At 40.3% G+C, this 17087-nt stretch overlaps 1 protein-coding gene across 1 annotated transcript; it reads left to right on the top strand.

Moving 5' to 3' along the window:
- The first annotated feature begins 78 nt into the window (after positions 1–78).
- Positions 79–16519, top strand: LOC111579328 (3-hydroxy-3-methylglutaryl-coenzyme A reductase-like). Its single transcript, XM_023286580.3, has 20 exons — positions 79–228; positions 1295–1460; positions 1595–1706; positions 1850–1937; positions 2022–2106; positions 2198–2303; positions 2706–2812; positions 2892–3008; positions 3384–3544; positions 4934–5193; positions 5275–5441; positions 6916–7110; positions 7192–7350; positions 9117–9274; positions 9393–9498; positions 10702–10872; positions 11460–11600; positions 11698–11856; positions 13566–13720; positions 15027–16519. Exons 2-20 carry the CDS (start codon positions 1296–1298, stop codon positions 15079–15081), a joined length of 2667 nt encoding a protein of 888 aa, XP_023142348.2. The 5' UTR covers positions 79–228; position 1295; the 3' UTR covers positions 15082–16519.
- Positions 16520–17087: the final 568 nt, after the last annotated feature.

The raw sequence follows: 17087 nt of genomic DNA, 5'->3' as shown, positions 1-17087 counted from the left end.
CGGGGCGTGGATAATGCGCTCGTGAAGGAGGTGACTTATGATGATTGGCTGAAGCGTCGGGTGATGTCGTAGCGTGCCATCGTTCCATCGGTGTGATACTGTGAGCTGCAGAGGCCGCCCCGGGTGTCCGAGCGCTCGTCCGACAGTGTCCGGTCCGCTTCACTGCAGGAGGCACAACTCTGCTCATCACCAACTCGCACCAAGTCTCAACTGCCATCCTCCAACCAGGTCAGTCAGTTTGCTCACATACATACACATGCATTTTACGACTGTAATCACTTTTTGCAATTTACCTGAAACAAGTGATTTCAGCCCCGAGCATTAAGAAACAGCAGCACTCGTCTAAGTTTCTCTTCCTGAAAACGTTGTTTGTCAATATGTACAACCAGTTATCCCTTAGAAGAAGAATGCAATATGTCGTGTGTCTCCGCGGTGATTTTGTGAAGAAGTATAGAAGTATAGAAGTATATAGAAGTATAGAACTGTTTGTCTTTTGAGAGCGGACAGAAGGGCCAGGTCCAGTAGTCCAGAGCTTTCAGTGCTCAGCTGTAATCTATTAAGCTACTTAAATGACGCGTTTGAAGCAATGAGAGAAATAGGCCAATTGATTTAATGCAGCTAAAAATGGTAGAGAAAAAATATAATAAAACTGTAATGTTAATATATATGCATGCTTTAATTGGTTATGAAAGAGAACGAGTTCATAGGATTCATAATGAGGTTTTAGGTCTACTCTCAGCGACTGTTAAATATATCTATAAAGTAACCAAAAAATGTTCTCACAAAGTTTGTAGCCTTTGTTATTTCAATTTCTCTAGTGAAACATGAATTTTAAAATGTTAAACAAAATTGTTAGATCTAAATTTGTGTCTAGCTGTAGTATGAATTAATAAACCTCATATTCTGTGCTATAATCAATTTTACAATAATTAATTGTTTGTGTAAATTGAACTTGTAATACTGTAAAAATTACTATAAATTATTGGTGATCATAACTGCAAATGTTTTACAGTAATTTTACAGGAAAATGTGTTCATGTGTGTTACACGATTATCTACACTGTGTGACTGTTTTATTATTTATACTCTTGTTACTGATACACTGAGATGTGGCCAGTTAATGCTGTAGTGGTATGGGAACTAAGAATGCAATATTTTTTTCATTTCTACTGCAGTTCTACTTTTGTCTTCCACACCGTTGCACTAATGAAGTCCTTGTCAAGGTCTACATTGACGCTCAACTTCTCCTGGCAGACATTATGAAACCTTGCATTATTCCATACTTTCTGTTGCAGCATGCTGACCCGTCTGTTCCGAGCCCACGGCCTCCTGGTGGCCTCTCACCCCTGGGAGGTGATCGTTGGCACAGTTACGCTCACCATCTGTATGATGTCCATGAACATGTTCACTGGCAATGACCAGATCTGTGGCTGGAACTTTGAATGCCCCAAAACAGAGGAGGTGAGTGAATGACATGATCAAGAATATCCGTGTTATCTGTTTAGTGTACATACTACCCAATGTAAAGTAGGCCATACATTTTTAATGAATTTCTGGGACTTTACCACTGGTCAATTTGTATTCCTTTTTAACAGCAAATTCTGAGCAGCGATATCATCATCCTGACTATCACACGCTGTATTGCCATCGTCTATATTTACTTCCAGTTCCAGAATTTGAAGCAACTGGGATCCAAATATATTTTAGGTAAAGTATTCATGGTCACATAATATGTTTATAAGATGCCAAACATGACTAAAATGCTATGGCTGTTGTGGCTGTAGAGGTAGTAATTCTGATGACCTAACTAGTTAAACTAACTGAAATGCACCGGATCTACTCTCTTGCAGGCATTGCTGGTCTTTTCACCATATTCTCCAGCTTTGTATTCAGCACAGTTGTCATTCACTTTCTTGATAAAGAGCTCACAGGCCTCAAGTAAGGACAAACTCAACATACTGTCCTTTTTACCAGTTTCTCTTTTAAAATCAATACAGTATATCCTTCTCTGTTGTTTTCCAGTGAGGCTTTGCCCTTCTTCCTGCTTCTCATTGACCTTTCCAAAGCATGTGCTCTCGCCAAGTTTGCCTTAAGCTCCAGCTCTCAGGTATGAAGAAATATTTGCTTATCATATTACAACATCCTCTGTGTGATTCAGCAGTAGCCTGCATTTATATATTTTACTCTAACTCTGTCAGGATGAAGTGAGGGACAACATTGCCCGTGGCATGGCCATCCTGGGGCCTACATTCACTTTGGATGCTCTGGTGGAGTGTTTAGTGATAGGAGTGGGAACCATGTCAGGTACTTGCAGCCATTTACATCTTCACTGAATAATACCAAGATCTGAGGTTTGCAATATGAGGACTTTGCATTGTACTGCATCTTACTTCCTTGACCTGATTTCCCTTACTTTTCATACACAAAGATCAAGTATTGGTAAAGACATGATTATTTAAATGTAAACTAAGAGCACTTCCTGTTTCAGACATAGCAAGCATCTACTTCTTACTTTGTGTGTTTTGCCATTTATTGTAATGCCAATTGTCACAACCATATCCCAGGAAACCGAAAGAAATGTCAGATGTCCAACTTTCCAACTATTCTTTAACTACTCAAGTAGTCACGTGATCATGAGAGTTCAGCTGAGTCTGTTTGATTCAGATCTCATTCAGATCGTGAGAGTATTTGTCTCGTTTCTTTCAGGTGTGAGGCAACTGGAAATCATGTGTTGCTTTGGATGTATGTCTGTCTTGGCCAACTATTTTGTGTTCATGACTTTCTTCCCTGCATGTGTCTCACTGGTGCTGGAGGTAAGAGTACAGTTTTCGCTCTATGTGTATACATGTGTATGGTAATGTCGGTTTGATCATGTTGTGTTTGGTCCTGTAGCTGTCCCGTGAGAGCCAAGAGGGTCATCCTATATGGCAGCTGAGCCACTTCTCCAGAGTGATGGAGGAGGAGGACAACAAACCCAACCCTGTAACCCAGAGAGTCAAAATTATCATGGTAACACCTCAATTCAATTCAGTTTTATTGATATACTGCCATTTCACGACATGTCATCTCATAGCACTTCTCATAGTAAGGGGGGCGTTATGAATTTTAAACAAAGAACAGAGGACCCAACAATCCAAAGTTGCCTTTGGATTGCCGATGAGTAAGCAGTCGACAACGGTGGAAGGAATCAAGAACCAACTGAGTCTAACGGTGAACTAAATGCAGAGTTGAGGCTATCGGTTTCATCTACATGGATATTAAAGTCATCCACTATAATAACTTTATTTGTACTGAGCACTAAATCAGCTCAGAACTCTAAAATTCCTCATGTTTTATGTGTTTACTTGTTGTCATTCTGATTTCTCTTCTCTGCTCTATGTGCAGTCTCTCGGCCTGGTGATGGTTCATGCCCACAGCCGCTGGATTGCTGAGCCCTTGGCCAACAACACCACTGTGGGTATCCCACAGGTTGGCATGGATCTGGACCCGCTCTCGCCCAGGAGGATCGAACCAGAAAAACCGCTTTGGCATTTCTACCTTACCAGGTGAGGATCGCAAGTTGTTGAATGGTGAAGTATTGCAGCACTGGACCTTAGATATTTAGATATGTTCCACAAATTTGTGTTCACTTTGGCTGATTAGGGAAATGTATGTAAGGCCATTAATCAGACACCAGTCAGCTTGTCAAATGTTCCACTGAAATTGGTCAGTGGCTGATGTACCTCAATCGGGTGAGGTAGGTGCTTACACTGTGGCTACACCTAGCTACTGCAGGCCATACACAGAGCAGATGTCCCACGGAAGGGCTACACCTGCAGCACACCTACAGTATAAGGTTGTGGCAAAACAAGATGGTGAGGTGACACCAGTGTGAGAACATCGGTGTCATCTCCTATGCACAAAGGGTTCCACACAAAGTCCCAAATGCTGGGCTACAGCATGTTTATATAGATACATGTTGTACCTGTCTGGAACAATGTGTAGGTGAGTAGCAGGTGTCAAATACCTCTTTTAGACGCACTTTGTTCCGTTAATCTGAAGGTAACTAAAGCAATTTAAGCAATCCCATTAGGTTGGACCTAGTAACATTTCCATTTAACTTTAGACACAACACAAGTGTGACCTGAACTGTCATATTAATGGATAGACATTTACAAGCAGCGATTCTGTGAGTTATGTAATGGGATAGAGGAAAGGATTTTTCCACATTTCAGAATCAGTATTCATTTGAAAACATCACGGAGATGCTTAGTACACATTTTGTTTGCTAAAATCACAATACACTTTTTTTTTTTACATACTTTACAATGCTCTACAATTTCAAATCTATTAAGCAACAAAATGAAATGCCCATAACAATAAAAGGTTATAATTAAATTATTCTGACCTGGGGAAAGAGCCGATCACATTTAGCAGCTGTGAACATTTTTTCATCTCAGAGATGTACAAAGAGTAACAGTTTATTAGCTGCAGTTTAATGTCACATTGCGGCTGTCCTCAGGTTGAGTACCAAACTTTCACTTTTGCTGTTTAAGAAATCAGCAATAAACTAGGCTGTTAGTTATTTTAACACTTTGATCAGTTGCTATCAGTTTAGTTTTAGTCTGTTATTTAGCCTCATAATCACTTACACTACTGTTAAAAAGTTTGAGGTCACTTAGAAATGTCCTTATTTTTGAAAGAAAAGCAATTTTGTTCAATGAAGATAACATTAAATGAATCAGAAATACACTGTAGTCTGTAGCAGAACGTTGCATTGTAGGAAAAAGCATGAACTTCGTCTCTCCTCTAATGACCACAGTCTGCAAACCAAAGCTGTTTATCAAGGATAAATTAATTAACCAAAAAAATAAAAAATCAACTGTCAGCTAAGGCCATTGCTCTCCTCTGAATCAACAAAAACACTACACATTACTGTCGGTCTTCTCTTGCAGGATCATAACCATGGACATAGAGCAGGTGATCTGTCTGGCCTTGGCACTGCTGTTGGCTGTCAAGTACATCTTCTTTGAGCAGGTTGAAATGGAGTCAACACTGTCACTCAAGAACCCTATAACTATGACCACCCCTGCCTTAAGCCTGCGTCAACCCTCTAAGACCTGCTGCAGACAGGAGACACCTGCTCCCCAGTCCTTATCCTTCACCCCAGCCAACGTCATGACTGCCCCAGCACCTGGCCACAGGAAAGAGAGAGGTGTGTCTGTCCTCAGTGATGATGGTTTAGCAGATGGACTTGTGTAGCACTGTGGTATCCAACTCCACCTTGTTTCTCTAGATGAGGTGATTCGCCCCCTGACTGCCATGGCTGCTGATTACCAGTCGAAGAGCTTCTTTGTCATGGAAGAAGAAGAGGAAGATGTCCATTTGAAGACTATTCAGCCCAGCCTTCCCCAACAACCCAGAGGCTTGAATGACTGTGTGGCTATTCTCAACAACCCTGAGGTGAAACATGACACGAGTCCCCATAATCTGCCTTTTACAGCTGAAAACCAAGATAACCTCCTTTCAAGATCCTGAGCCCACTTTCCATTTCCCTAAGTTAATGGAGACTCATCCTACCAATTAGACTCCATAGTATTAGACCGTTGTGTGATTTACCTTGGCTGTAATGAGATTAGTCACTCTCTCTTTGAGGCTGAGCCAATTAGAGCATGACAACAATAGAAAAGATACTTGCACTGATTCTATGAGCTTCTTGTGGCCTCACATTTACTCAGCTCGCCTTTGTACCTCCCACATGAGATATACTCATGCACATTAGTAGTTTGAGACAGGTATAATTGGAAATTGGTTACAGTACTCACGCACTGGAAGCTTTCTTCATCAAAGAAATGCAAGATCAAAATATCCCAGATGATGACAGCACGTAGACAGAGATTGGCTGTTAACATTATGAGAAGCAAAAACATTTTGCTGGATAACACAGTAGTTGATATGTTACATAATTATCACTTTCACTGTGCAGTCAGTACCAGTAAAAGGCCTGCAGTGAATCTTGGCTCATTCGCTATTCATTCACTACATTTACTGTTGCCCGTTTTATTTGAGTGTCTGAATTGTAAATATGTAAATATATCCTTCATATATTTCAGCAAAAGTACCAAAACATTTTCTAAACCTTTATTTACTGCTGAAGACTTCAGTTCAGTTTAGTTCAGTTATGTTCATTTCAATTTTATTGACATAGTGCCAGCAGATGGAGAACAAACAATGCACTCAAAAGTTTGATGAGCAAACTTCTTTTATAAGGAGTAATGAATACCTGAAGAAGGAGGTGATTTCGAACATGCTATGGAGAACTTGGACATGGCAGTAATTGACATATAGCCTACCACAAAGCTCCCCTAACAAGTGGCTGTAAATATACAATAAACACAACTGTTCAAAAGTTTGAGGTCACATAGAAATGTCCTTATTTTTGAAAGAAAAAGCAGTTTTTTTCTAACATTAAATGAATCAGAAATACAGTCTAGACATTGCTAATGTGGTAAATGATTATTCTAGCTGGAAACAGCTGATTTTTAATGGAATATCTCCATAGGGGTACAGAGGAACATTTCCAGCAACCATCACTCCTGTGTTCTAATGCTGCATTGTGTTAGCTAATGGTGTTGAAACGCTAACTGATGATTAGAACTGATGATTGTACAATTATGTTAGCACATGAATAAAAGTGAGTTTTCATGGAAAACATAAAATTGTATGAGTGACCCCAAACTTCTGAAGAGCAGTGTAAATGTTAGAAAATATTTGTCAGTTTGTTTTCCAGTCAGTATATAGTGCAAAAACAACCACATTATCTTAAAATACACAATGTAATAATCTTTTAGAATAGTTAAAAAAAATATATTACTGGCCACTGTTCTGACCATGCTACATACTGAATAGTTAGTAACTTTGCACTTGTCTCTTGCAGCTGGGGCCTCGTTTTCTGAGTGATGATGAGGTGATGCAGCTGGTCAACTTCAAACACATCCCTGCATATAAACTGGAAGCCATGATGGAGAGACCAGAGAGAGGAGTGGCCATACGAAGGCAGATGATATCAGCAAAGCTTCCTTCTCCTTCTGCGCTTTCCTCACTGCCATACACTGACTATGACTACTCTAAGGTGAGAGAACACACAAACACAAGAAACTGCAGCCCTACCTATAACACTCTGCTTCCTGCTTGAAAGAGTTCTGTTTTCCAGGTTATAGGCACCTGCTGTGAGAATGTGATTGGCTACATGCCCATACCAGTGGGCGTGGCTGGACCGCTGCATCTGGATGGGAAGCAGTTCCAGGTTCCCATGGCAACTACAGAAGGTTGCTTGGTTGCCAGCACCAATCGTGGTTGTCGAGCAATCGCTGTGAGTTTCAGATTTGTTGCTGCTACCAGGGTCTCTAGGGACATATACAAGAGTGGATATAAAACACTCAATAATATAAGAAACATAAAAATTCAACCTCTGCCATCTCTTCATTATTGTCATAATGTATCCTGTTTTCTTTGCAAATGCATGTCATTGCTTTGTGTGAAAGATGTGTTTTCAAATCATCACTGTTTTTAACTGTAGGTCACCATCTACAAATAAATGACCTCTTTGTAGCTGTATATTTCACGTTACATCAAAAAAGTGATTGTAGGAAGTGTTTTGAAGCTGACAAATACACTATGGGGGGTGCATGGTGCTACAGTGGTTAGCACTGTCACTTCACAGCAAGAATAAAGTGGCTACAGCTAATGAATCTAAGAATGGACACATACTATGGTTTATTGCCACTGAGCAGTAAATAAGGTCCACTACTCCACATTTAATTTTATAATAACTCCATAGAATTATTTGATTATGCACAAACTACTTGGGGCTGAATTTCATTCAGTATCACAACAAAATCAGAGTGAAAACGAGATGCTGAGATTTGTTGATTGGGGATGTTAGTGTTTCAATAAAACAACAGGAATTGTATCCAGACATATGTACAAGTAATCATGTGATCACAGAAGTTCAACTAAATCTGCAGGGACTGTTGTGTTTTAGATTGTAGGTTGTGATTCTGTCCCAGTTTGCCCACCCTTCAAGGTGATTTAGATATTGTTTCAAGATGCCATCAAAGCAAGCAGTGGCACTTAAAGGAATCAAAAATATGAAATAATTTTTTGGTTTAATACTAATACTACTACTATATTCTTCCATAATTATTTCGTACTACTCCATAATTTTCAGATTACTACGCCAAGGTACATGGCAGAGTTATGTGACGTTCGGCGTACATTTGTCCTTCCGTCTGTTATTTCGTCTCTGTGCAACATTACTCAAAAACAGACTTACGGATTTGGATGACATTTTTATGGAAGTTCAGAAATGACACAAGGACTGCCTCATTAGATTTTGGCAGTGATGCAACTTATAGTCTGAATCCATGGATTTGTTAAAGATTTCTGTATCATTGCGAGATAGCGGCATGGCATCACTGTAACTATGACAAGTGAACACTACGTCAGCTGCCTGCTGACGATCACATGATTGTGATCCTACAACAGATCCACCACTTCAGATTTATCAGGACTTATTCATCAGAAATGATACAAGGAGCAACTGATTAAATTGTGGGGATGTTTCAGAGTCCCATCCATTCCCACCGCCCGCTACATATTTAGGAAACGCGATTCAGTATCCGTACATAACATACACGTGCATAACACATGTCTGTGCTCAGCGCAAGGTCATTTTGTTTGTGGGTACATCTATATTAAATGGCCACATTCTATAGTGTGATGATTTCTGATCATAAATAACTAATAAACAAATGCTGCATTTCTAAATAAAAAATGCTGCATGTCTGACAATGCCATATGGGAGAATGAACAGCCTTGGCAGAGTACTGCACTCTCTGAGTGCTTTTCTAGTTCCATATGTGTCATTTTATAGTTCTGATGTCTTTAGTATTTTACAGTGTGCAGTAGTAGTCAAATGAAAGAATAAACAGGTAGTGTGACATGTCTAAATGCTGCAAGAAATATATAGCCAATGTGTAACCGTGATTTCAGAAATGTGTTTTTAGTACACTTCTAATATTTTCTTCAGTACTCTCCTGTGTATTCACAATCTTGTTGGTTTTCTGTGTACTGTAGCTGGGTGGTGGAGCCAGCAGTCGTATCCTGGCTGACAGCATGACTCGGGGACCTGTAGTGAGACTGCCCTCTGCCTGCCAGGCCGCTGAAGTTAAGAACTGGCTGGAGAGCACAGATGGTTTTCAAATCATCAAAGAAGCTTTTGACAGCACCAGCAGGTAAAACATGTCATCTGACATGGTCAGACTGAGAGTTCAGAGAATAGACTGAATATCCATTATGTGTCTACTCTGCAAGTTGTCCTCATACGAAAGATTGTGTGGTGGCTGTTGGCAGGTTTGCTCGGCTCCAAAAGCTGCTGGTTGGTCTGGCTGGGAGAAATCTTTACATCCGCTTCCATTCCAAGACTGGAGATGCCATGGGGATGAATATGATCTCTAAGGTACCATTAAGAATGATCACGTGTGTGTGTCTGTGTGTGTGTGTGTGCGCGCACACTCTTTATTCTGTTTTCAGACTGATATTTCAAACTGTCAGGGCATTTGTAGTTCATTCTAACATCCTCATAGAACTGGTTTGAAGTATAATGCCAAATGAAATGAAATTTTGATGGGTCCGGAATGGTTCAAGAATCAATCAAGAATCATCAAAAAGCAGGTCTGCAATGAATTAGACGCTGCTGGAACATAGTCAGGCATGTTTTACATCGCCATGTGCTGAGAGGCTGCTGTGCAAGAAGGAATTATTTCCTCTCGAAGAGGCATGTTAAAACTCGACTAAAGTTTGCTGCTGATCACATGGACAAAGAAAAAGCTTTCTAGAGCAAAGTTCTGTGGTCAGATGAAAAAGCCACAATGAGCAGAAATTTGTTTGGAGGAGAGAAAGTGAAGCCTTTAAGCCCAAAAGCACCAAACTTACCATCAAATACGATGGTGGTAGTACTATTCTCTGGAGCTGTTTTGGCGCCAGTGGAACTGGTGTTTTATACAAAGAAAATGGATTAATGAAGGAGGATGATTACCTGCACATTCTTCAGGAAAACCTAAAATTATCAGCCAGACGGTTGGGTCTTAGAAGCAATTGGTGGTTCCAACAAGACAGTGACTCCAAACACACATCAAAAGTGATGAAGAAATGAATAAATAAAGCTAGAAATATAATTTCAGATGGTCCCCCCAAAGTCCTGACTTAAATCCCTTCAGCAACTTGTGGACTGTGGTGAAGAAACATTCTCTGTAAGAAAGCCAACAAATTTAGTTTAACTGTACCAATTCTGCCAAGAGTAATGGTCAAAGATACAACCAGAAGCTTGTGTTTTAAATGCTTTTTCACACCACTGTATAATAAATCTAAGAAAGAACCAAAATGCTTGATTGTTTTTTTGGGACAAAGATGCATTGGTTTCAGTGATTCCAACACAGAAAATTCAGAGTTATAGACATCATTGGAACCTCAAGACGGCCATGACATGCATGGTATTTTCAAGTGTATTCAAACTTATGTTCACAACTGTATATAGATATGTTTGTGATGACAGATCAGAACATGCAGAACGATGAACATTGTGACATAATAGAACTGCAGAAATGTTCAAGATGTTGTGCCAGTGCATTTCATGTCTGATTACCTCTTGGTCTGTCTGCAGGGTACAGAACAGGCTCTGAGCAGACTGCAGCAGCACTTCCCAGAGCTGCAGGTGGTCGCTGTGAGTGGGAACTACTGCACAGACAAGAAACCAGCTGCCATTAACTGGATTGAAGGCAGGGGCAAGTCTGCTGTTTGTGAGGCCACCATCCCTGCTAAGGTGGTCAGAGAGGTAGGAAGAGCTAGAACTAAAAGTGCAGCCAACATTTTTTATTTTTGAAACGTATGTTCTTTACTAGCATTAAACAATTGTTCCAATGTTTACACCTGTGATTTTATGTCTATTAACAGATAGTGAATGAAAATCTGCCGTTTTAAAAACCTGAAAATTGGTATTAGACTGCATTGGGTTAGTCAGCAAAGATTCCGGTTCTGGCTTGCATTGCTGCTAGCACAGTAGGTAGAATGAACAAAAGTAAAGTTCAATAAAATTTACTGGAGGTAAACTAAGGGTGATAGAGGAGCTAATTCTAACAAAAACCAACTGCAGAGTCAAATCAGGGCGAATCCAAGAACACAAAACAAAAGAGTCCACAGGCTCAGGCACACAGCTCTATGGCAGCCAATGGAACTGGAGACCTTAGACATACTGCCTGGTTGTAAGGCAGGCTGGTGGAACCACTCTAGAAGGTAGACTGGAAGTGGGGCGGACTGACAAGACTGCTCAGGTGGCCTGTGGAGGCTCTTTGTCAGCCAGGAGGGCCAGCTCAGGGAGTGCAAGGCCTCAGACTCATGTTTCCATTTGTCCCTGTGTTGTAGGTTTTGAAGACGACGACGGGCGCTCTGGTGGAGGTTAACATCAGTAAAAACCTGGTGGGCTCAGCCATGGCAGGTAGCATCGGTGGATTTAATGCACATGCAGCCAACCTAGTGACCGCAATTTACATAGCCTGTGGACAGGTAAAGTAGTAAAGTCAGACCATGCTATGCATGAGTTTATTTTAGTGTATTTTTTTAGTGTATTTTTGTGTCTTATTTGTGTGTATGTGTCAATCAGGATCCAGCCCAGTCAGTGGGCAGCAGTAACTGCATCACCCTCATGGAACCATCTGGATCAACAGGGGAGGACCTGTACATTAGCTGCACTATGCCCTCTATAGAACTGGGCACTGTAGGAGGAGGCACCAACCTGCCTGCTCAACAAGCCTGTCTCCAGGTACATGCACATGCACATAATCACACCTTTGAGGCAACTGCAGGTACATGGAAAATAAGTACTGTTTAAAATTGTAAATATGTATAGATCGAATTTGCTGTTTTGGTTCACCAGCTACACTCAAAGTGCTGTCTTCAGTGAAAAAGTTCTGCTAAACACAATGCACACTACCTCAGCACCAAATACTATACAGACACTGACACAGACAACATCAGTAGTGTGAAACATTGGTATTTACACATTTATGCAATTTCACAAATATGGCTGCATGTCTGTTTCATTTTGAACTTGGTAGGCCTTACCAATGTGTAGTTTACCCTAGTAACCTATTGTGTTTATATTTTAAATAGAAGAGGCAGATATTTTTCCATTATGTGAAGTGTCAGTTTCATAGTTAGCTGTGTTTAGATTCGTAATCTTGTAATATAATGGGATTTACACATGAAATGTGTTCTTGTTCCTTTACTGATTGTCATTTTGTAAAGTGTTACATGGATATTTGATCAAAAGGAGCATAGCTGGTCTCACTCTAACTGATAAAAAGAATTTGCCGGGCTGTTCATCTACACTAAACACTGAAAATCAGTTAACATGTAGGCAGACACAGTTAGAGACTGGTTGGTGAATGTCGTGGAGGTTACTGTAGCTAAAAAACCAGATACTTTTCTTCTTTTTCTTCTTTTCTTCTTTTGGACTCAAACACACTAAAACACTAAAAACACGAAATGAATTTTGTATCTCTGTAGCTGCTAGATGCCTAAACTATCTTATCTCTTTTGTATTGCACTTCTCAAAGCAAAATTAGAAAGTGCTTAACATAGCCCATCCATCCATCCATCCATCCATCCATCCATCCATCCATCCATCATCTATACAACACTTTATACCCTCTAGGGCTGTGGAGGGCTGGAGCCTATCCCAGCTGACGTAGACTAAAGGCAGGGTCGAAGGGACAAAAGTATGAAACAAGTCAACATGGAATTAGAAATGGCAAAGCCCATAAACAGAATAACAGCTGGAATCCAATAAAATCAGCGAAGGCAAAGGAAAAAAATTATGTTTTAACCTTGGACTTAAAAGAAGCCTCTGACAGCCTGCCTTAGGTCCTCAGACAGGCTGTTGCAGAGCCTCAGGTCTGATATTTAAAAAAGCCTGACTCCCCTTTGTCTTCTTCAACCTGTCTGAGGATCTCAGAGCACGAACAGAGTTCTATGGAATTAAAAGATTCGAAATATACTGGGGCAAAATGTCTTGTTAAGTTTTTTAAGAACTTTGAAGTCAGTACTAAAATATAATGGAAGCCAGTGTAAAGAGGCTAAAACCAGAGGCTGTTTCAGTTAAACCTGTTTTCTTTGGTTAAAAGCCCGGCAACTGACTTTTGTACTGTTTGTAGCCAATCCACAGTTTTATTGTTTAGGCATGTAAAGAGGCTGTTTCAGTAATCTGGGTGTGAAAAGATAAACACATGTAAAATAGTTTCCTATACATGCTTGCTATAATCAGCTAAGCACTCGAAGATGGCAGTATGCTTTGGTCAGTAATAGGCACAACTATTTTGGTTGAGTTCAATTAAGACAAAACAAGCTCCTTTTGCACTATTACAACTTTAAAGGTGAAACTCCAGCTTGTTTCTGCTGACCCAGTTGATCAAAAAAGGTATAAAATTATTTATATTTTTATTACGTGTGTGTGTGTGTGTGTGTGTTCAGATGCTGGGCGTGCAGGGAGCCAGTCAGGACTGTCCAGGGGAAAATGCACGGCAGCTGGCCAGGGTTGTGTGCGCCACCGTTCTGGCTGGAGAGCTCTCTCTGATGTCTGCTCTGGCTGCCGGACACCTGGTCAAGAGTCATATGGCACACAACAGGTAAGAGCAAATAACCTTAACTGACAGATTTACGTGTGCCATTTTTGTCTGCAAGGGCTGCACAGTGGCTTGATGGTTAGCACTTTCACCTTGCAACTAGAAGATCTCCAGTTCGTGTCCCTGCCTTCCCAGGATCTTTCTGCACGGAGTTTGCATGTTCTCCCTGGGTACTCCGGCTTCCTCCCACAATCCAAAACAAGATGCTGAGGTTAATTGGTGATTCTAAATTGCCCGTGAGTGTGATTGTCTGTATATGTAGTTCTGTGACAGACTAGTGACCTGTCCCGGGTGTCCCGTCTTCGCCCTAATGCTACATGTCTACCTGATGCGTTTTTCCTGCATGTAAACGCACCGCATCTGAAAATCGACCCCTTGGTGGGCGTGTACTTGAGCCCAGTAGGCCATGTTCAACTCCTGCCGACCTTCTTCTCCAACTATCCTGCCAGCCCCTGATTGGACAAACGCATCGACTCGGGAGCTGTGTGCGCCAGACCAACATGGCGGCTCGGTCACAATCTTTCTCTTTTCTTATGAAAACAGTTCAGGGAAAAGTATTTCTGAAAGCATTTGAGGTGAAAAATAAGCTGTGCAGTTGCTGAATCTTACCTCGTTTAGGTTCAACGATGGCTAGTTTAAACGTATGACGAAAGTTTCGTGATGTGTCAGACCTCCGCACGCCGCACTGAATTTACATAAAATAGACGTCGAGCCTACTTTATGCAAATGAGCTGTGGCCCGCTCCGGGGAGACGCACTGGATCGCAGCTCGAAACCCACCACAACAGGACCAGCATGCCATGCGGTGCATTTCACATAGACAATGAATGGGATGCGAGAAATTGCCGGATCTAGTGGACATGTACCTTAAGTCAACTGGGATAAACTCCAGCCCCCCTTTGACCTAATGAGGATTAAGTGGTGTATAGATAATGGATGGAAGGATTTTTGTCTGTAAACTGTTCAATCTGAAAGTTCAACATCCAAAGACTAAAGAGATTTTAAACACATACACTGTATATGGGGAGTTCTTGGAATACTACTACTTTTAAGAATTAATTCAGAGATCACTTTCCTGATATATGTAACAATCATAACATATGTTACACCAAACAAGTTCAAAACGTCTTGGTATGTCAGTGCAAGTCTTGTTTTTGTTTTTATAGGGATGTATACACATAAATGTTATGCAATAATTCCTTAGCGAATTTAATGTACATGCACTTTAATTAAAAATAAAATTAAAAATTTAATCCATTGTGCATCTGATATACAAAATATAATGGAATATGATTCTGTTCTGTTTGCAGATCTAAGGTGAACCTACAGGACGGTCCAGCAGTGTGCACCACAAAAGCCTCCTAAGTGCTAGAAAGCAGCTTGACATCATTCAGTACACTCAGGCCACTGGACAGAACAGCACAGCCAGGAAAATATGTACTGAAAGGGAACAATAATTCATCAGTGAAAAAGACCTCAGACATGTTCCAAGTGCTTTCAAAGGGACATGGTAGAGTCTTTTGACCAATTTTTATATGATATGAAAAGGAACCAGCTTTCATGTGGGAGTATTAATTTTCTGCATCTGGTTGTGTTTGGTTGGCTAGAAGCAGTCAGTTATTGACTTCTTTTATTGTTACAGTTTTGACTACTGCCACATTTTTGGAAAGCAGTGTTCAAATGAAATACTCCTACTGTCCTATTGCCAAAATGAACCCTGCTATCACAGAAACAAGTACACATAACAGAGAAATGTGAATGATCATTAAGTGTGTGAGGCTGGCTGTGGGAACCCAAGAGCAATCCTGCTTAGCATTGACTTTGAAGTGTTTGTTAACCTACAAGGGCACAATTGGTCAGTTCAGAAGTCTTGTTTCCACTACAAGAAGACAGTATCAATGACTGATTTCGAGAATAAATAAATAAATATATGAATAAATGATAATGAAGAGAGATACCTAATGACCAAGACTGCAAGCCTTACAAGCTTGTTTCTACAGAAATGAAAAGATAAGGACAAAATTATGAGTGTGTCCTTTAAAAAGGTCTGAGGATAAATTAAAAAAAAAGAGTTATTCTGGTTTCAGATGACAATCCTGGTAATGGGATTATGCATCAAATTATCAGACTGTCCATGTTGCGATTATACTGTACAATTGCCATTTAGGAACAAGCCCAATGGCTCAATTGGCCTCCATTTACTACAAATGTGTGTGTTTTGTGTGGAAACAAACTTGCAAAGAATTTTTTATTGTAATCCAGACAAGTCAAGAAAGTGTAACCACTGTTGCATTTTCAATTGTGTTTGCATACACCAATCAGCCACAACATAATGACCACTGAAAGGTGAAGTGAAAAACACTCTCAACAGGTCAATGCACCCCATCACACCACAACAACTGCTCAGGAGTGGCCCAGGGAACAGGTGTTCACCTGGGTTCCACACTCCCCAGATTTAAATTTTACTGAGCATCTGTGGGATGGTCCAGGATCAGCCTGATCTAGGCAGGTCCCACTCTGCAACCCACAGGATCCACAGATTCACTGAAAACATCCCGGTGCCACAGGACATCCCCAGAGGTCCTGAGTCCATGAACCACTGGGTCAGAGGAGTTTTAGCAGCATAAAGAAGGTCAACACAATATTAGGCAGGTGGTCATAATGTTATACCTGACCGGTGTATATCATTGGGGTGTAAAAAAAAAAAACATACTGCAGATGTGGTATGATGAGTATAATGAATTCCTAGATGCAACTATTTTTAATATATTTTGTAATAAACATGAAAAGACTTTTACAGCAACAGATTGCGCTGTTTTGATTACCGGTAATCATATTAAGCAGGAAACTGCCCCAGAGCCTCAGAGCCATATGGGCCCCCTATGTATGTTATACAGATGTTCATTATTTATTAGTCATGAATTATCATATTAGTATACACTAATTACTAATACATATTCAATGTTCAGAAATGGTAAATGTTAAGAAGACTCAGCTAAATACAGTCTTTGGGCAGTTTTATTAGAAGAATTAGAATGGCTTTATTGTCATCATACATGGCATGACGAAAATATAAATAGCTTCTGCTGAACGGTGCACAACAACAAGCAATAAGAAATAAAATATCAACATTAAATAATAGAATCAAATGTACATATATAACAAAACAATATTAAAAATGACAACATCTGCAAAGGAGGCCCGATATATACAATATGGGAGGTAAATGAAATGGAATAAGAACCAGTGTGTTGGTTTGGTTTTCTTTTCTTTTTTCAAATTTTTATTTTTTTTTATTGATGGACAGTTAGTAGTTGGGCATAACACACCACCTTACAATCTTTAATTGCAATAGCAACGCCTGTTATTTT

The sequence above is a fragment of the Amphiprion ocellaris genome, chromosome 6, assembly GCF_022539595.1.
Source record: "Amphiprion ocellaris isolate individual 3 ecotype Okinawa chromosome 6, ASM2253959v1, whole genome shotgun sequence".
Classification (NCBI taxonomy): domain Eukaryota; kingdom Metazoa; phylum Chordata; class Actinopteri; family Pomacentridae; genus Amphiprion; species Amphiprion ocellaris.
The sequence above is the reverse complement of the archived record's forward strand: the minus strand, read 5'-3'. Positions and strand labels throughout refer to the sequence as shown.

Bases quoted from the DNA above. Each gene is read 5' to 3' on its own strand.
- LOC111579328 (XM_023286580.3), top strand. From the start codon at position 1,296: ATGCTGACCCGTCTGTTCCGAGCCCACGGCCTCCTGGTGGCCTCTCAC. The intron at 3,545-4,933 runs GTGAGGATCGCA...CTTCTCTTGCAG, and splicing joins TGGCATTTCTACCTTACCAG to GATCATAACCATGGACATAG. The intron at 11,857-13,565 runs GTACATGCACAT...GTGTGTGTTCAG, and splicing joins CTCAACAAGCCTGTCTCCAG to ATGCTGGGCGTGCAGGGAGC.